Source organism: Camelus dromedarius, chromosome 10 (assembly GCF_036321535.1).
Source record: "Camelus dromedarius isolate mCamDro1 chromosome 10, mCamDro1.pat, whole genome shotgun sequence".
NCBI lineage: Eukaryota > Metazoa > Chordata > Mammalia > Artiodactyla > Camelidae > Camelus > Camelus dromedarius.
The window spans coordinates 50,057,072-50,078,446 of record NC_087445.1 but is presented as its reverse complement, the minus strand read 5'-3'; the positions used below and the strand labels follow the sequence as shown (position 1 = coordinate 50,078,446).

Genomic DNA, 21,375 nt, shown 5'->3' with positions numbered 1-21,375 from the left:
CACTCTCAGAGTCTCCCTCTGTACATGTTCAGCTTAATACTCAGCACAAGACTTAAGGGAATTCCATGAAAATTTCACATCAGTACTTTTTAAAGTTCCCTAAGTGATTCCAATGTACAGCCAAGGTTTAGAACTATTAAGTATTAATCACCTAATTGTGAAGGAACTGGGAAAAAATGCCTGGGTACCAAAGAAAATGCAGAACCCCTCAGGGTGGACTGGTCCTGGACAAAGTCATGAAGGATGTTGATAAAAGAGCTCTACACTAAAATGGCTCTAATCTAGAAACATAAAGGAACAGAATCAAGATAAATCAATGAGACAAGTTTAGCATACCTCCTGTCCTCTGAAAGGATCAGCTATGATAGCTCATTCTTGTTCTGTTTGAGTAGTCCTCCTTTAAGAGTTTCCAATCACCTAGACTGTAAAAACTAAAGTGCTATGTGGTCAAAAACAATTCCCAGTGCACTAAAGCCATCAGGTAGAGGAAAGTGGTTTAACCCTTAGTGAATTCCTGTCAGTTGTCAGATTCCAAACTCAGAGGACATAAGAGGAATTAAATGCTGCCCCTGCCCACAACGTAGCTCCAGATTTAGTGGGAATCCCAGTACATATGGAGCTAAATTAAATGTACTTCAGACTGTGATAAGTCCATAATACAGCAGAGATACATTCAAAGTGCTTTTAGAGCACAGGGATGTCTAACTTTGGGTTTGAAAGGCTTCACAGAGGAATCGCTTTTGAGCTGGGTCCCATCAAGGATAAGAACTGTGAAGGAGGTGAAGTGAAGAAGGGAAGGGTATTCTGGGCAAAGAGAACATATGAAGGGAGAATAAATGGAACATTTAGGAAATCTGGTAAGTTCATTATGGAAAGATGAGGACTAGAAGCATAGTTTATAGAAGAGCAGAAATAACATGCCTTCACTCTCCGCATCAGTTGAGATGAATCAAATTTAGGAAATAAAAAATAACTTATAAACAGATGAATAAAAGCAAATGTGCAGCATGACTATAGTTATTGCATACTGGCAATCTTTTTGTTCTTGCAACAAAAAAAACCAAGAAGGTAACAAAGCGAGGTGATGGATGTGTTAATTAGCTGGACCGTGGTCATCATTTCACAATGTATACGCGTATCAAATCATCACGTTGCACACTTTAAACACTTTTAGTTGTCACTTATACCTCAGTAAAGCTGGGGGTGGGGGATGCACAATACCTACAAAAAATAACTTTTAAACAGTTCCTGCTGATTTGTAATGAATCTCACCTGATGTGGAGCTGGAGTAGATTCTTAGAAGTTTAACAAAGGTCTATCATAAGTGTACAGGGAACCAGGGATGACTGTCCATGTAAATCTAACCCGAAGAATGTAACCTCATTAAAGTTACACATTGCATTTCAGCATAAAACTGTGGACGGCGACCGTTCTCATTGTTTTCCGTATGTACAGGCACCGAAGAAAAGCAAAAAGCACTGAGTGGGCTGGGAAGCTTAAGGATCAAAGACACTGGGCCATCTGTGTTTTAGAGATCTCCCCTGCAGCTAGAAAATGAGTCTGAGTCCTGAGGCTGCCACTGACTGCACAACATACCCTTGAGAAAGTCCTTTCATTCCTCTAATCCTCAGTTCCCTCCTCTACGAAATGGGCACATTAATGCCCACTCACCCTGCTGTCTCACTGGATTCTCAGGAAAGACCAAACGACCTACTTTGGGTGGAAAAGCCTTGTAAGGTTAGAGCCTGGTTATGATGCAAAGAGTTATTATTACTAACAATAAACAAGAAGAATGTGTGACAATGACCAGAATTTCCTGTTGAGACAAGTTCACGGAATGATTTAAGAAAAGTAGGATGTTTGTTACTTCCACAATGAGAATTAGGCACTGGTATTGTTTCAACAGTCTCTGGGGAATAAAGGGTTTGAGAGCAGTAAAGAATAAGCCAATTTGTCTTCAAGAGTCTTGTTCTCTTTGGAATCTTTTCAATAGCTTTTTGTGCCTCACCAAGATTTTTCCTGCCAATTCTGCCATTGTAACTGAGCAGAGAACCTCCTGGGGCTTTTCTGGGACAGACCCTGTCCCCCATATCCTCTGCTTTCACTCCTCTCTGAAGGACCCAGATAACAATATCTGGTGCACATTTCCTGAGTTGCTTTACAGATGCTAAAACCCCCACCAAGTGGAAGACATTAACTACTTGAGGACCTTGAGTAGCCCCAGCCCTACTGGAGCCTAAGGATTGATCAGGTTAACCCCTGTGACACCGCCCTGTGACCTCACCATCAACCAGAGAATTGTGCATGAGCTGATCAGGTACCCTGTGACCCCCTACCCCCCTCACCTGGCCTTTAAAAATGCTTTCCTAAAACACACCAGGGAGTTCAGGCCTTTGCGCACTAGCTGCCCCGGACTCCTTGCTTGGTGCCCTACAATAAACGCTGCATTTTCCTTCACCACAACCCCATGTCAGTAGATTAGCTTTACTGTGTGCGGGCAAGCGGATCCAAGTTTGCTTCAGTAACACAGTAACTGATAATTGGGTATTAATCAGTTGATTTTTTTTTCCTTAAAAGAATTTATCTTTCCACTTGCTAATACTCATGGATATAATTCAGGTCTGTGAATACCCTGCCTTCTCCCAGGCAGCCCTCAGGCGCAACACTGGGGCCCTGAAGAACATCAGTGGCTGCAGAAATTTCTTTGACAAACCAAGAAAAGAGAGAGATTCGTGCCTGATGCCAAGCCAGTCTCCCAGAACTCCTTCTTTCCCCTTCTATAAGCTCAGGACAAGAGTCTTTCATGTGGATACCAGTTGGCATTTATAAATTTGTCAAAGAACTGTGTGGGCAAAGCCTTCTAGGGGATATGCACTGCCTTTCAGAAATGCAACAGAAGGGTCCTTTCTTGTTGGTCTAATGATGTCTAGTGGTGATTTTGATGACCTTTGGGATGTCATTTCCATTTTATGCCATCACACACAGTAGCCGACTGCCCTTCCTCATATCCTGCCACAGAGAGCCTGTGGGTTCTGGTCCCAGATAGCGACCCAAAGCCTTGCATTGAAATTCTTCTCCTTCCAAATTTACACTAAAATAAGCAAATTTCTGTAATAATGGGGAAAGTCTGCATTGCCACTGGAAACTTGGAAAGAACTCCCTCTTTGGTTAGAATTTTATAGCACTCTTCAAATTTTAATGTGCACATGAATCACCTAGGAATCTTGCTAAAATGCAGATTTTGATTGAATAGATCTGGGATGGGGCTCAAGAATTTGCATTTCTAACAGATTCTCAGGTGATGTTGATCCTGCCGGTCCCAGGACCACACTTCGAGGAGCAAGAAATCAGAAGACAAATATGAGCAATTCTCCCAGAACTCAAAGGAAATGGTTAAAGAGATAAAAACAGTGAAAGAAAAGTTGAAAAGAGAGCCAAGAGCTGCAACAGAGCTTCCACATACATAAGAAAACAGAGGAGATAGCATACAAAGAATTGAATTTGCATGTGTTTCAACTTTAGAAAAACATATTAATCTAATTCATCATTATCAGTATAGCAAAGCAGAAATACCACAGAATTACTTTGGTAAGTGACAAAAACCATTCGAGAAAAATTCAGCATTCCATCATCATCATCATCATCATCATCATCATCACCCTCAAGAAAGAGAATATTTTCTTAAAGTGACAGACACACTCTATGTGAAATCACAGCCAGCAGGATGCTCAAGTCATTCCGTTCACATCAGCAACCAGAAAGATATCCACTCTCATCAGTGTTATTAAGACTGTTCTGCAAATCCTAATCCAGACAACCAAATAGAAAAATGAAATTAGAGGTGATATTAGTGAGGATTATGTTCAGTTTCATGTAGTCATGGCTTAAACAAAATAGAAGTGTCTTCACTCTCGCCTAAGTTGGAGGGAGCAGCAATTCCAAGACTTCAGAGACCCAGACCTCTGGCTCTCTGCTCAGTCATAGTCGAGGTGGCTCTCACTGCAGCTCTGCACTAGCTGTCACATATATTTGATGTCTCAGACCTCATGAATATTCAGTGCTTCCCTGGTCCATCCATCCTTCCCATTCATGTTCAGCCCATATTTGCTCTACGAACTTTATCTATAATATGCCACACAGCTGCTTGCTTCTACTGTTCTCTAAGGCAGAATTTAAAACCTTGAACAACACAGCAATATACAGTACACAAAATGAATGTGTCATCTGAACAAACAAAGCTAAACTAGAAAAATAAACTTATGGTAATAACTAGGCATGTTTTAAAATGAGTGATAATATAAACTCATTCTAACAAATATTAAATTGTATCATAAAAGAGCAGGAAATTTAACAGTATGCTGGCAGTTGAAGAAAAGACAGATCAGTGCAGAAAAGAAAGCTCAGAAATAGTCTCAATTATATATAAAAATTATAGATGCTAACACTATTGTTTCCAAATCAACGAGAAAAAGATATTTGGTGGTGCACCTTGCTAACCATACAGAACAAAATAAAATTGCGTACTACTTCACATCATTCACAAAGTCCAGATGAATTAAAGTTATAAATGTAAAAATAAAACCATGAAAATATGGCAAGAAAATATATGTACATAGTTAAATAATCTTGGGTTGGGAAAAAACTTAAACCTGCCAGCAAAGATGAAACAGAAAGATGAAAATATCAATCAGTTTGACTCTTAATTTTAAAGATATAAATTCTTTATATAAAGAATTTTAAATTCTTATAATTCTTTTAAAAAGCCAAAACTGAACTGGAATAACGAAGTAAGGAGGACCTGGCTAGTCAGGTCTATGAAGATGGGTTGGTAGATCCCACCAAACTCACACTATAGTTTTGCCTGTGTGCTAGCTGAAAGTTGATATGCATATATAAATTTTACTTGTTCAAAAGGATATCGTCAACATGGATGAACCTCAAAAACATTATGCTAAAGTGAAAGAAGTCAGACCAGAGAGGCCACATCTCGTTAAGATTCCTTTTTCACGAAAAGCCCAGAATAAGCAAATCCATAGAGACAGAAAGCAGATTAGCGGTTGCTGGGGACTAAGGTGGGAGGGGAATGAAGGATGACCACTAATGTATATGGGATTTCTTCTGGGAGTGATGAAATGCTCTGGAATTAGTGGTGACGGTTGCATAACTTTGTGAATATACTAAAAACCACTGAATTGTACACTTTAAAGAGGTAAACTTTATGGTCTGTGAATTATATCTCAACTTTCACACTGCAATTACTACCAAGAGTGGGTTCGGTTCTCCCCAACTGACCCTGTTGAAGTCTCTGTAACATAACAAGTTAAAAGAACTTCCTGAGGGCATCGTTTAGACCTGGGGCCTGAATAAGACTCAGTAGAGGGATCTCTACACCCTGAGGGCCAGGGTGGGGCGGCCAGGGCCACTTTATGATGCTGGCCCCGGAGAGGGCCTATTCATTTGGATGAACCAACCCAGACACCCACTAGCAGGTTAGGGCTAGCCACGCATCCTCCGAACAACTCAAAAACCTCTGCTTTTAGTTTACAAATTTGAGCAAGTATGCACTTCCAGTGGGTGGATTTGGCCATCTGTGCTTTCAGAGCATTTCTGAGCCTTTGGTTCCTAAACCATGGCCTTAAACTCACAAGGACTGGGATCCTCTCCCAACACTCCATCCACATCACTTTCCAGCAACTTGGCGTCAGTGGGCTTTTGGTCAACCTGATAGCATGTAAGCTACAGACAGGGTTTATCAGAGCTGGAGTAATCAGTCTCAGCCCCCCTAATGCCCACTCCCTACAACAGAACTGTATTGTAGGATGAGGTCCAGAAAGGAAAAGGAGACATCCCTAGATCACCCAACAGATGAGTGAGGAAACCAGAATTAAATGAAGTTTCTGTGTCCCAGTCCCCAAAGCACATGTGGTTGTACATCCAATTATTTCTGTTGCAACATTGGCTGTAGCAACTCCACTTTCATTTAAATTGTCTCCCACACACTGAAAAGAGAATGAAATGTCGTAAGACCAGCATCAGGTCACGAGTCTTTGTTTGTTTTGGGTGGGAGGGTAATTAAGTCTGTGTCTGTCTGTCTGTTTATTTATTTGTTTGTTTGTTTGTTTGTTTATTCATATGGAGGTACTAGCAATTGAACCTAGGACCTTGTGCATGCTAAGCACATGCTCTACCACTGAGTTATACCCTCCCTCCTGGACAAGGGTCTTAACCCTTTAAGGATGCTCCTCAGGCAGAAACTGCTGAGAACATACACCTTCTCCAAATTTCCTATGATGAAGTAAACTTATCCTTGTCCATAGGTGGAATTAGTAGGAGAGATCCAACTACCTGCAGAGTGATTTTACAGTCTTGTAAAATACTGTAGCAGACATGAAGCATCCTTTTTCCTTGTCTCCCCCATCAGTGCAGCAGTTTCTCCTCTGATGTCAGGTGCCCTTTCATTCATTCATTCACTCATTCTCCCAACACTTCTTAAACATCTACAACGGGCCTGGCCCTTTGATGACATTGAGACATGGAAACGGGTCAAGCAATTCACCTGCCTTGAAGGGGCTCCCAGTCTATTGGGAGATACTCCTATATGACCAGCCCTGAAGGATGGGGAAGGCTAGAGTCAGAGAGTTTGTGCAGATCACCATGGAGACAAAGGTGAGATCATGATTCTGGTTTGGGGGTCAGGAAGGCTTCACAATGTTGATGCAATTTAAGCTGCATCTTGAAAGTCTTCAAATGGCAGAAGAGCAGGAGTGGGGAGCTTTTCTGACACAAGGAACAGGTGAGCAAAGGCACAAAGCCTGGAGGTGCATGGGGTATTTGGTAATGGGGAGGAGGCCGGGTTTCCGGAATGCAGTCACTGGAGCTGTGTTATGTTGCCCTGTTTCCACTGAATCTCCATCACTAAAATATGGGTTTCTTGAGGTCAAGCTAGGGACTATGGATTATCCCCTTCTGAATTTCTAGCACCTACTCAGAACTCAACAAATTTTTTCCAAGTGAATGAATAAGAGAAAAGAATTAACATGTATTAGGCACTAACTATATGGGAGGCATTGTACTGAGTGCTTTATATACATGAAACAATGTAAAGCTCACATACACCTTATGAATTTGGTATTATTAGTATTATTGTTAATATTATTATTACCATCCCCCTTTAACAGAAGAAATGACTATGGCACGACGCATGAAATAACTTGTCCAGGATCACACAGCCAGTAAGAGGCCAACCTGGTCTCTAAACCCAGATCTCTGCCAGATGAATGTGCTCTCCTGTTTCACATCTGTCTCCTCACTACCCAGGGGCCAAATCTGCATCTAGTTCCTGGAGTCTGCTCTCTCACTGCAGTGGGGCTTGAATGGTGGGAGAGAGAGGCAGGGGCCAGGAGGTATAGAGCCTTGACTACCAGACTTGGGATTCTGGACTCGATCTTAGAGATGATGGAAGGTTTAACATAAGCCAACAGATGTGCCTTTTCAATACTTAGCTTGAGCCTCACTGTGGACTCAGAAACCAGGACAGATTTCCCGGGAAGAGGAAAAGTCAAAACTCCTTTGCTCTGTGTCATATGGGCACAGCCAGATATCTGAGAAGTGGTGAGTGGGACAAGAGCCCGAAAGGGTTAAGGCTTCCTCCACGTGATAGTCTCAAACATCTGGCTCTTTTCTGTGCTCTAAATTTGGAACAACTAGCTATCCACTTCCTCCTAATCAAGATAAGGCCAGGGCCGAGAATCCAGGCAATTGTGCTAGGTCATTTAATTGCCTTCCTCTCGAAAACCTTGAGCCAGCCATAGGGAAATTCTCTGGCCAACGCAAAGAATAAAGGTCAACGGCATGTCGCATCCTGATGCCTTTTACAGACCCCAGGAGCCACAGGAGAAATCATTTCCAGTCAAACGAGTCGTGAAATTTTTTTTAAAAAGTGGAGCCAATATTTTAAGATTCTCCAGGTCATGGAAAAATAGACACTAAGAACATGAAAACAATATCAAGTGTCTCCAAAAGCACAAAATTTACTTCTCACTGTTTTCTAAATAAAACCAGACCAATTCAATCAAGGGGCCTGTGTTCTTTAACTCACCACAAAATGATGTTATGAAGTATTAGTGGGAAAAATAAGATTACCAGTTATTCCTACGTTTCCTGGCTACCCACAATTTTGTTATTAACTCTGCTTTCTTTCTCAAAGCTCTTTTCCCCTGACTATAAAAGTAATACATATTCACTGTTGAAATTTTGGAAAATAAAGAAAAAAACAAAGAAATAAAAATCACTGTAACCCACCATTAACTTTTTTTTTTTTTTTACAAAAACCAAGGTCATATTGTTTATAGAATCTCTTATTCTTTTTTCATTTAGCATTTATCTGTAGCTTAATCCTATATGCCCAATATTCTTCAAATGTCATTTTTATCATTTATATCAGATTGATCAGTGTGGATGTACCATAATTAATTTGACTGTACACTCAGTCTATTTCCAGTCTTCTGATTTTATAGATGAAAATGCAAAACATCCTGATACAAATATCTTTGCCTTACTTGCTAAGGGTTTCTTTTTGAGGTAAAATGACTAAGCCAAGGGGTATGAAAAACTTAAGGTTCCTGATAGATACTGTCAAATTGCCATCCATTTGTTCAACAGATATTAATTTGATGCTCCAATGCCAAGCGCGGTTCTGGGCGCTGGAGATACCACAGAGAATAAGAGACAAGCTTTCTGTCCTGAGGAGCTATATTCTAACGTGGTATCAACTTATCTTCCCACCAGCCATGGATGAGAATGCCTGGCTCCTCAATCCCTCATTAGCATGATGCTCTTTCAATAATCAACAGTGGAGAAAACAAAAAGAATCAACCTTAGGTAACCTAATAGTCAAAAAATGTTCTTTCAACTATTGCTTTAATTTGCTATTTTCTGATAAAGACAAGTGTAGATGTAGCAATCATCTCCATTTGTGTCTGTGAACTGTTTGATCATGCTCTTTTTTTTGGTATTAAGGTGTTTGCCTCTTCTTATTGGCAAAGCTTTTAATATGCTCTAGACATGAATTTGCTGCCTGCTGTATTTTAGAGATATTTTTCATTTGCACTCTGGATTTCTATGGCAATTTCTAACTTTTCATTTGGCAAATCTTGAGCCCTTTCCAGGCATAGGGGATGGAGCCATGGACAGAAACAAACATGTTCCCTGGTGGAACTGGCAGCCCCGCAGGGGAGACAGACCTGCTTTATGAGAGAATGAGGCAAGGGAGTGAGGGACAGTGTGTGAGGACCCCTCTGGTGGCTGAGGGCATGGCAAGTACCTTAGAGAGAGCTACTGGGGGACAGAGGCTGCCCTGGGGAGGTATCCAGAGAGTGGTCTTCAGGAAAAACCCACAAGGAGTGAGGGAAGCCAAACAAGAGAAAGGAGGGGCTTTAACGGGTAACTTCTAACTCGCTCCTGATCCGCAGCTGTATCAGGAACATAAAACAGCACAGCAGGGCTTCTCTCCTTGAGGCGAGGGTGGGTGGCCTTTTGTGAACCCACCCCCCCAAGTCAGACCGTGCTTATGAGATGCTCCTGGAGGGTGGGGGAACGTGGCCTCCCTGGTAGGTGGCTCCCCAGAAGAGGCAGCTGTGGGGGCTTGCAAAAGACATGATCCCCTACCTTGAAGAGTCCCTGTGACTGTGCTTAGCAAAGGCTCTGAGGAATCCTGTAATATAGAAACTTGTTTAACATTGCTCAAATCCACATCTCCCAAGAAATCACAGAGGAACAGGTAAACAGAAAGGACAGCATAACAGTATAAAGGGTCAACTCCAGGTGAAAGATAGAGGCCTGGACTACAGTGGTCCAGAAACACAGAGCAGCAGGTGTGCTGAGTTAAAAACCACAGGACTTAATTGAAGCCTGGATATGGAACAAGAGAAAGGGAAATGTCAAGGACAACTCCTGGGTTTCTAATTTGAGCATCCGGGTGATGACACATCATTCTTGGAGAAGGACTGGGTCTGAGATCAAGTGGAAGGTTGAGAGTGGAGGGTTGGGGGAGGAACATGCATTTGCAAATAAATGTTGTCCTTGGACATTGTAAGTTAATAAATGCCAGCAAAATGTGGAGCCACGGGAAGAGCCCTGACCAAAGATTTGGGTTCCTGATCCAGTTCTAACAAGAAGTAATTCTATGCCCCTGAGAAGGTCCCTTCACCCGACTAAGCCTCAGTTTCCCCACCTGAAAAATAGAGATAATAGGTCCTATTCTAACTACTTCACACCGTTGTCATTTTGATCAAATAAAACGGTAGAAATAAAAATGTGTCCTAAATTGTAGAATGCAACCCAAACACAGAGGCATTACGGTGATTACCACTAGAGGGCGCCTCAGCCACAACGCCCCAAGGAATTAAGTCAGCACAAGACGTGAGGTCAACAGACCCAGAGACATACATTTAGGGGGTGGCTCTGTTATAAAACCAACTACACAGATTCACTTACAATCATCCCCACAACATTTTTCTTCAGGCAGGAAATTTTTTTCTCTGTCATTAATGTCTCTCATTCTTACACACCCAGCGCTTTCAACCATCAAAACCTACTGTCAAGAATACTACTCAGCCATAAAAACCGACAACATAATGCCATTTGCAGCAACATGGATGCTCCTGGAGAATGTCAGTCTTAAGTGAAGTAAGCCAGAAAGAGAAAGAAAAATACCATATGAGATCGCTCATATGTGGAATCTAAAAAACAAAAACAAACAAACAAAAACAAAGAGTAAATACAGGACAGAAATAGACTCATAGACAGAGAATACAGACTTGTGGTTGCCAGGGGGGTGGAGGGTGGGAAGGGATAGACTGGGATTTCAAAATTGTAAGAATAGATAAACAAGATTACACTGTATAGCACAGGGAAATATACACACATGTGTGTATAAATGTGAGTTATGATAACTCACAGAGAATAAAATGTGACAATGAGTGTGTATATGTCCATGAATGACTGAAAAATTGTGCTGAACACTGGAATTTGACACAACATTGTAAAATGATTATAAATCAATAAAAAATGTTAAAAAAAAAAAAAAAAAAAAAGAAATCATCCGCTGATTGACATTACAGAGAAAGTGCCAAGAAAGCCTGAAGTGTTTTCTTCCCGGAGTGCATCCCCTCCTCAGCAGAGAATCAAATCCCCTGATGGAGGTGGGGATTTCTGACGGGGGAATTGGGGCATAGGGAATACGCACAAAGAGGGACTGAAAGTGAAATCAGCCGGTCACAAAGGGACAAATACTGTATGATTCCACTTTTGTGACAGAGCTGGCATCATCAAAGTCCTGGAGACAGAAAGCAGAATGGGGATAATTCTGCTGGGGATGGGGATAATGGAAAGTTAGTGTTGAATGGGTACAGAGAGTTTCAGCTTCGCAAGATGAGAAGAGTTTTGGGAGCTGGATGGTGGTGATGTTTGCACAACGATGTGAATGTACTTAATGTCATTGAAATGTACACTTAAAAATGGTTAGGATGATAAATTGTATGTGTATTTTACCATAATAATAAAGAGGTATTGAGGAGGTTGGAGGTCACATCATTATATATTTGTCAAAACCCATAGAACGTACAACACCAAGAGTGAGCTCTTAATGTAAACTATGGACTCTGGGTGATAATGATGTGTCACATTAGGTTCTTCCATTGCAACAAACATACAGCTGACCCTTGAACAACACGGGGGTTAGGGGTGTTGACCCTCTGTGCCGTTGAAAATCCAAGTATAACTTATAGCCAGCCCTCCAGGACCACAGTTCCTCCATAGCCACAGTTCCTCTGTATCTGCGGTTCCACATCCACAGATCCTATAATACCGTCATATTTACTATAGAAAACAAACTGCATATAAGTGGGCCCATGCAGTTCAAACCTGTGTTGTTCAAGGGTCAACTGCACAACTCTGGTGCTGGGTGCTGACAGCAAGGGAGGCTGTGCAGGTGTAGGGGCAGGGGGCAAATGGGAAACATCTCTGTACCTTCTACTCAATTATGCTGTGAGTCCAAAACTGCTCCAAAAATAAAATGTTTCTAAAATAAACCGTCATAATAAAGAGGTACTGAGGAGCTTCGTGGTGCTTGTCCTGCTGCTCAGGCATTCAAGCCCCAGAGACAGAGCCTGCTACCACACACACGTGTGCACGCATGCACAGCCTCGCCCAGTCTTCTGCAGCCGGCTAGGCTAGGAGAGCTGATCTGAGTCATTTGGGCCCATTTGGGGTTCACTCTGGAGCTTTTATATTCAAAGGAATCTTTGTTCTTGCTGTGGAACCATTTCTCTTTCCATTTAGCTCTTACATAAAACATGCTTTGGATCTGATATATGGGAAAAAAAAACATTACCCATTTTATTCATTTTGAATAAACCAAAAATAACTATCCTCCCATTTCCTGGAGCCAATAAAGACTGTTTGGAAAGGACAGGGGAAAAAAGGACATGAAATAAGAAAAAGAACCCCAGGCTGGGCCTACAGAAGTCTGGGTTTAAAACCTGGCTCTGCCCCTCATCTGCTGTGTGACCTTGGGCAAGTCCTTGCCCCTCTCTGGGCCTTAGGCACCTCATTAACGAAATGAGAGTGTTGTGTTGGAACCTCTGAGCTTTGAGTTCCCTTCAACTCTGACATCCTGCTTGTCTGAGAGAAATAAGACAGGGAGTTGAGGCATCTTACTTGGCCAGCCATCCAGGAGATGAATCATTTTTATTATTCAGAAACTTTTCCAAATTAATTTTGATGTGCTCCTGTGTGGTAAGAAATAGCTAATGTCACCTCTCTTCCCATTCCTGTTCTAGTGTCTAGAAACAGTCATTAACACTCAGTCTCCACTTCCTCAGCTCCCGCTGACTCCCCGAAGTCTAGTTTCTGACCCCCCAATTCTTTGAAACTGCTCTTGTCAAGGTCACCAGGACCTCCTGTCGCTGAATCAACAGTCATGTCTCAGAACTTTGCCTCCTCCCTCGACCTCTAAGAAACATTTCAACATAGGGGACCACGCTCTTTCTCAAGATATTCACCTCCCTGGAGCCAAGAGGGAAAATGACCCTGCCCTCCCAGAGCCCCGCATGTCAAGGCCAAGCTCTGTACCCACAGTGTAGGACCCAAAGCTCAGGCTTCAGTGCTGCAGTTGCCACAGTGTGATTTGCAAAGATTCACCTTCCCCTTGTCCTCATTTTACCACCAAATTCTAGATTCTCTGGGAAATTCATTCATTCACTCATTCATCAATTATTTGTCGAGAGTCAACTATTTACCAGCGCTGTATCAGGCAATGGGAATACAGCTGATCCTTGCACACAGTGGGTTTGAACTTGGCAGATCCACTTATATGTGGGGTTTTTTTCAATAAATACCACACAACTACACAATCTGCAGTAGGTTGAATCTGCGGATGCAGAACCGTGGATTTGGAGGGCTGACTGTAAACTTACACGTGGATGTTCAGCTCTGCAGGGAATGGGCGCCCCCTAACTTCCCCCCACCTCATGTTCAAGGGCTAACTGTCTAGCAAGACCGGCAGGACCCCTGCCCTCCTGAAATTTATAACTCAATGGAAGAGTGAGGCATTAAACAGTTAAGTACAAGATACATGTGTAATTACAAACGTGAGGGTTCTCTAAAGAAAAGGACCAGGTGCCGTGAGAGAGGAGAGCGAGGGGGACCGACAGGATGTGCGTAAACGCCACTTGGAGGGAGTGAGTGACCGTGACGCTAAGATCCGAAAGAGGGGGAGGAGCACACCAGGCAGAGGAAACGCTGCTGGGAGGGCCTGCAGTAGGGGTAGCATCTTGAAAGGGGGACCCAGGGAACTTGGCATTGTCTGGTACCAACAGCTCCCTGCTTTTACTAGATGGAGAATTTTGGAGTGGCTCTGAGGAGGCAGAAGAAGACTCTGGAGGAGCTAACCCCCTACTCCTACCCCTATCCTGACACCCCTTGGCACTGCCGCTGGGGCCAGGTCCAAAGGAGGTCATCGCTGGACCATTTAAGGGACTGAAAGGGGCCAGAGTGAGTGAGAGGGCAGAGCAACGTCAGGGGTGTGAGGCCTGGATCCTACAAGGCCTGGGAGGATGCCCCAAGGAGTCATCCAGTTCATGCTTTAGAAGAATCATCTTCTGATCTGCGGAGACTTAGCGGGCGGGGTGGGGGCAGGGGATGAAGGGTAACTTGTGGAGGCCAGTTTTTTTTTGTGCTGACCCTGCTTATTTTCAATAGGCGTAGAATTAGAAATATTTCGCTACAAGGAAGAAATAAAATCCTTTTCCTTAGCTTCCTTATGGAAGGCAGGCGATCCTATCATAATGAAGCCCTCAGGGACCTGGAGGTGACCTGTCCCGCCTCCCCAATATACAGATGAGGAAACCAGGCTGGCGAGGCGCAGGGCCAGGCAGGACCACGCAGGCAGCAAACAGCGCAGGTGGGACTCAGGCCTCATCTGCTGGTCTCCAAAGTTCACATCGCGACCAGGTATCGCCCTTGGATGCCATCTGAACCAACCTGCTTTGTTTTACAGGTGAGGAGACTGAGACCAGAGAGAGAAGGCAGCTGTCCCAGGGCTGGAACCTGACCCCCAGAGGCCCCTCTCTGCTCCTTCCCCTGCACCAAGTTCCTTCCCTGTGAGTGGCAGAAGGGAAAGTGTCCCCTAAATAAATGCCATTACCACTGGGCTATGAACAAAACAATGTCCCCATGGATGGGAGCGGCCCCAGGCCATGTGAGGGAGTTGCTTCCCGGAGCAGCTGGTGTGGCAGTTGGAGCACTTGCTGGCCACACCCTCTCCTAGGAACAGAACGCTCAGGAACCACGTTGGGCAGGAGCCCGTGGGAACGAGGCCTGAGCTCCCTTCTCCAGGGGCCGCCTCGGCCACTGACGATGCTCCCAGCGAAAGTCTCGCAGAGAAGAACATCTGTACGGTGCAGGGATCTGGTGCCGGGACGGCCCAGCTGCCACTGGGGCTCGGCGGGAGTCCACCCGTCCTGGGCTGTCACCTCTGGCCCCAGGGAGACCATGCCTCCCCGGGTCCACATTCTGACCCGAGAAATCTGGAGTATGTTAGGGGGAATTTAGACAGATGTTTCTCTTTCTAGTTTCCTGTGGAAATTAAGTGAAAACGAGAGGCCTCTCATTCAGGGGAGGGGATGAGATATGCGAGGAAAATGAAGCAAATAAATAAGTGAGGTGTTTGTTTGCAAAGCTGTTGTCTCTTCCTCGTTCAGGGCTCGTCAGAAGGAAGTTAACCTCCAGCAGGGCAGAAACAGCAAAGCAAGTCCTTCTTTTTCTAAAGAACCATGACTCAGCCCTCGTGGACCAGCTCAGGCCCCCTGTCTCTCTCCTTCCTAAGCCAAAGTGGTGGCCGCCCCTCTGGGTTCACCCATCACCCTGTAAACACCGCCACAGTGATCTCGTTACTTGGACTTGGAGGACAACTAGTCGTTACAACTGTCTTCCCTGCTAGCCTTCAGCAGACGCTGTACCTTAATCATCTCACATCCACAGCACAACAGAGGGCCTGGTACAGGAGAAGAGCCCAGCAAATGTTGGAGAACTGGATAGGGTACAGAGAAACTGAAGAAAGGAAGAAAAGACGTAGAAAGAAAAGGGGGAAATACAAGTTTCTTCAGGGTATTTGCAAGTTCCTAACTGTTCCCTATTGATTTAAGCCAATCCCTGCCTCTTATAATGAACATCCCTCAAGAAAATTCATCCATTCTTCTGGAGGAAGGCAGAGCTGAGCACCTCAATGATAGTGGCTTAGAGATTAAGAGTTCATTTCTCACTCACATAGAAGTCGTCCTGAGTGTGGGGAGGCTGCTCTTTGAAGTCACCACAGGCCCAGACCCCTTCCACCTTGTTGCTCTGTTATTCCAGGGCTGTTGTGCTCATACTTGTGGTCCAAGATGGCACACCGCCTGCCTGCAGCCTCGGGAGTGGCAGGGGCAGGGGAAGGCACATTTTCCCTTGAAGGACACCGCTGCATCTTGAGGGTATCGCTCCCCTCACCTCCCAGAACCATACTTAACACAAGGCAGGCTTTTTTTTTTAATGGTCTTGAGCTAAACATCTGTGTGCTAAGGTTCCATTCCTATGAAAGAGAGGGGAAAATGGATTTTGGAAACAACCAGAAATCTTTTCCAAAATGACAAGTAACAGAAACAATTTTCACATATATCAAAGCTCCAGCATTTTCATTATATATGTGACCATCCCAACAAACCTGTGAGGAAACTGAGGCTCAGGGGTGGAAATGCCTTTGGACAAGTGTACTGTGGGCAGTGAAGGAATGGGACAAAGACCTGAATTTGTGGTCTAACCTGGGATGTCCGTTCAGGACCTCCCAAATACTAGAAGGGAGGGAAAGGAATCTATGACCAGGGAGCCATTTATGGGAGAAGATCCGGGGGTCTGAGTTGAACCCTAGCTCAGTGTATCTGCTGTTGTACATCTGTCCCCAGAGCTAACGTTTAGAACGAATGGGTGAGTGGTCAGCCTTCCTCAGGCCAGTCAGGCTGCACCTGGAATGCTGTGTTCTGGGGACCAGCCTTTAATGGGAACACTGAGAAACAGAAGGATGTCTGGGGCCAAGATGGGCTGGAAAGGGTCTGGATGTCCCATCCTATGAGGAAAGAACCACAGTTGAACATTGTGGAGAAGGGCAGTCTGGGGGATGCAAGTCCTCATCTTCTCATCTCTATCACAGTGAGGACTAAGTGACCTCTTCGGGTGATTCTGAGGATCGGGACAAGGATCAGTGGGAAGAAGTCCCTGGGGGCAGAATCAGCACCAAGAAAAGATGGTAAGGAGAGTGGGACACAGGCGTGGCAGACGTGGCAGGTATGGCAGGTATAGAAGGTGGAAAAAGCCTGGAGATGCTACATAAAAAATTCTTCTAAGGTGGAAGTTTTTGCCCGGAGGCTCCTGTGGGCGTGTGCAGTCACGTGTGATTGTGTGCAGGACAGCCACACGCACGGACACACACGTGCTCCCCGAGGGTCAGGGCCATAGCTTCCTTGAGAGTCACAAAGGAGTCTGTGACCCAAGCAAGGTGGGCTAGTCCTTGGGCACCTCTGGGGCCCCTGCCCATGGCCCTCATGTAGGTGCACAAACATCACTGTTGACAAGGGATACGGAAGGTGAATTCAGTGGCAGGAGGAACAGGGGCTCTCGGGGCCAAAGAAAGCACTGTGAGTGCCCCCCACCCAGGGTATTGCACAAACTCCAGCTACACAAACCTCCCACTTGGCAAGCTCAGAGCAGACACTCCTCTCCTTCCTGAGGCTGGAGTGTCCCAGCACCCCACCTGCAAAGGGTCCAGGGATCCCACACTTGTCACACACCAGACCCAGCACCTGGGATGGGTGCCAGCAGATTTCTTTTTGTGTCGCTGCGTTTTGTCTTCCACAGTGAGAGACCCTCACAGCCTTTATATGATGCCGGGGTAAAGGGACTTGTAAAGAGGGTGTCCTGGGGAGCAGCGCAGGGAGATGAAGGGGGAGGGGTGAGCCTGGAGAACAGACACTTGAGTCCTGGCCCCATCTCTGGCACCAACGCCCTGAATGACCTGCCCAGTCCTCTCGATACCAGGCCTTGTGGCCTCACTCTTGCCTTCTGAGCTTGGCTGGCTCTGGAGATCTGGCTAAGGTCAGGCAGTAGGGAGCGAGGGGAGGGAAGAGAGGGGAGGACCTCGCTGCTCCTTCCACCTCGAGGTCTCTGGTTCTGTGATGCTGAACAAAGGAGTCCTGAAGTCCTGGCTGCTTTCCCAGACCTGCAAGTTCCTCTGGTTCCGTGGGCCCAGTCCACTGGAGCAGACCTGCACCCTGCTCAGCTGATGGGGCCGGGGTGGGACAGCACCAAGAGGGAAGAAGGCCCCAAAGACAGGGTCTGGCAACCGCCTGATCTCACGACCATTCTGCCCAGGCTCTTGGCAGCAGCTGGGGGCCAGGTCATTCTTCACATGAACCAGCAGAGCCTGGGGAGTGGTTGAACACTGTGCCATGATCAGATTAACTTTTAGGAAGACCACTGTGCCAAGTGGGAGGAGGAGAAATTGAGATGGCAAGTCTGAAAATGAGGCCACTTTCTGGGTTACTTATTCCATGGTTCAGGCAAGAAAGGACATGAGTTTAACCTGAGGCAAAGCAACGGGATGTGGGGAGGAGACTAAAGAGACGGCCCGGGCCTGAGCCTTCTTGGATGTGGAGAGTGAGTCTAAGCGTGAGCCCCGGCTTCTGGCTTAGTTGGTTAAGTGCTGTTGCCTCCATTCAGTGAAACAGGTGTAGCAGAACCCTTTTGGTTACAACTGGCTGAAAACCTAATCAAACTGATCTTTAAAAAAAGGAAAAGGGAAGTGTACAGGTTCATATGACGGAATACTTGTGAGGGTAGATCTCACTCAGTTCAGACCCACCTGGACCCAGGGGCTCAGGCCACATCATCAGCTTATTCTGTCTCCATCTCTTGTATCGCAGGTGCTCCGTGCTGACTCTGTTCTTGATGGCTCTTTTGCATTGTCACAAGATGACCACCAGCCTCATGGTCACAAGGTGGCTTCCAGCACCTCTCTGAGCTAGATCCTTCCAGGTTTAAATCCAACAGAAACAAGAGCTTGTGTCCCACATTTATATGAAAGTTCTGAGGGTCACTCTGACTGGACCAGCTTAGATCACATGCTCACTCCTGAGCCAATCACTATGGTCGTGTTAATTGACTTAGAGCTGATCCATGCATGAGCTTTGCTGGAGCCAAACAGGCCACAGAGGTTAAGAGGGGAAGAGGTGGATCCCAAAGAAACACGGGGGCTCTTGCCAGAGTAAAGGGAAGTAGAGGCCAGGGAGACAAACCACATCTTTCCAGTTTTGTGGACATCACAGGAAGAATAGCATATTGGGGGAAGAAAAGACGACAAGTCCAAGTCGGAATGTGCTGTGTGTGCAGGCTGGATGGGACAACCAGGGGAAGGGCTCAGCAGGCAGCTGGGAGGGGCAAAACCCAGGCTCAGGGGAGACCTGCAGGTTGCCGGTGTGTAGGTGGTGAGAGGGAAGCTTAAAAGGGCAAGTAATGCCATGGACACTAGGAGCCATTCTGGCCTCCTTGCCTCAGGAACAACACATCCAGTCCAGTGGAAGTCTCCTCCTCCCTTTCCTCCTGGGGATTTGGCAGTGGGCAGCCCTGGAACCCTGAAGCGGGCAACGCCCCAGCCTCCATCCTACAGCTCTAGCTCTTTCTTCTTGTCTTAGATTGCCCAGACCTGGATATATTTGATAGTGAGTCAAATATATTTGACATGACACCAAGCCATGGATGCAGCAAAGGCAAGAGATCCATGCCAGGCCTTGGGGCCAGGCTATGATGTGACAGAGCCAGAGCCCTTCAGGGCTGACAAGCAGGTGCTGGGAATGACACAGGCCAGCACTTCACTAGGAGACAGGACAAGCAGTTCCAAATGGGGATGACATTGATGACACCTCCCACCTCCCCTGGTAATGTTCTCCCATGCCCTCAGGCAGTGGGACCTATGACAGCACGGGAGAGCACCGAACGGGGGAGGTTTGTGCAATGTTGCAATGGGAGACGGGGCCTCGGTAGACACATAAATCTTGTGGCATGGCCTGTCTCCATGTCCTGGTGGCTTCCCAAGGATAATAAATGTCTCCAGTATCACTGCAAGCAAACATGGTCTCTAATCTCATTGCTTTTTACTAGTAGCTCCTGCGTCACAACTATTGAAAAAAGTCCTAGCAAAGTGTGCCTCTCAGATTTCCACTTTCCCCTCCTTCCTCGCCATCAAAACTGGAGTTTGTTTCGGATGTCAAAGTGCCAGCTGAAAAACCATCCTTGTCAGTTACCTACTCAGCAAAGGGACGACATGATACAGGAGTGGACAGAGACTGTGTCAATGTAGATATTATTCCACAAACATGCCTTCTCCTCCTCTCCCACTGTGGACGGAGTGTGAGTGCTCACCCAGGGATGCTGGACTTAGCCACATGACTTACTTTGGAACGTTAGCAGAAGGAATAAGCAGAACCTTAAATGTGCTTGTGTGGTTTGGCTTGCTTCTTGATCTGATAATTCCCATGAGAAGAATCCACCCCAGATCATCTCTGCTGGTTCAGCCTGGGTTCCAGAACTATTGCACTTGGAGCTGACCGAGAGCCAAAACCAGTTAGTCTGAGTCTGAATCAGCTTGTTACACTGAGTCTAGGGGTGGTTGTTACAGAGCACTACTGTGGCAATAACTAATACAGAAATGGGGACAGTCTTCTGGGAAAGCTCTTTTACGTGGGACAGACTCAGCTGGCAAGTCTTTTGCTCTTTCCCCTTCTCCTTCTCCTTCTCCTTGAATAAAGACAAGGAGGTGAGGGTCAGCCATCTTTCAACCACAAGGTGATAGGAACATGCTAAGCATGGCTCTACAAAAGGACAGAATAAGCCTCCATCTGTAACAGCACCATGAAGTCACCACATCAGCCCTGAAATGCCTAACTCTGGATGTCCTCTTGTGTAAGAAAAATAAAGCCTCGAATTTGATTAATCCACTGTTTCTCAGGTTTCTGTTATTTGCAGCTGAATACAGTTCCTGACAGACACAGGTAACCAGTGGCATTGAAGCCACATCTGTGTTTGAGATTTCCCAGGGACAACATGAAGGGTCACAAGACAGTCCCCTGGGATCCCAGGAATGTGGTTCAAAGCTTTGCGAAAGGAAGCCCACAGAAGTGACTGAGAAGAGTCTGGGGTGGGTGGAGAACTAAGATGTGGTGCCAGAAGCCACAAGAGGAGAGGATGCTAGGAGGCAGGGATGGACCAGGCAAAATGCAGCGGTGAGAAGCAGGAACACAAGGAAGAAAACTTATCAACCGATTTAGCAAACGAGAGGTCCTTGACCTTGGCAGGAGAGGTTCAGGGCAGGGTTGCAGACAGAAGCCAAATCCCAGCCCTCTGCAGCTCCCTGGTGGGGGATGGACACTCAAGGAAGGATGATGCAATGGAAGGAAGCATCTCCTCGGACAGCTGCAGTCTTGTCCCGCCTGCAAAGACCATTTCTCCTCCTTGCCTCCAGGAGGATGGCTAACTCCTCAGCTCAGCATTCAAGCCCCTCAAGCTGTGGACCTAGCCAGGACCTGGCCTCACCCCCTAGCCTCTCTTCCTTACATTCCAGTAACACCACCGCCCATCATTCCTCATCAGGCTGCCCTCCCCTTGGACCGCCCTTCCCCTACCTATTCACGGCCTGCTCAACCTTTCAAGCCTGCACAGCTGTCACCCTCTATGAGGAAGACAGGATCAGCCCTTTCTCCAGGCTCCTCCCATCTCTCCATGTCCACCCTGAAT

The 21,375-nt window shown here is 45.8% G+C and overlaps 2 protein-coding genes across 2 annotated transcripts in view; both read right to left on the bottom strand.

Annotated features, from left to right (window-relative positions):
• COL15A1 (collagen type XV alpha 1 chain) overlaps positions 1-19,396 on the bottom strand; it is a 153,329-nt gene extending 133,933 nt beyond the window's left edge. Inside the window, exon 1 of the mRNA XM_064490341.1 lies at positions 18,449-19,396. Within this exon, the coding sequence (XP_064346411.1) occupies positions 18,449-18,476 (28 nt within the window). The 5' untranslated portion in view covers positions 18,477-19,396. The remainder of the gene's footprint in view (positions 1-18,448) is intronic.
• GALNT12 (polypeptide N-acetylgalactosaminyltransferase 12) overlaps positions 1-21,375 on the bottom strand; it is a 74,332-nt gene that overhangs the window by 6,844 nt on the left and 46,113 nt on the right. The window lies entirely within an intron of this gene.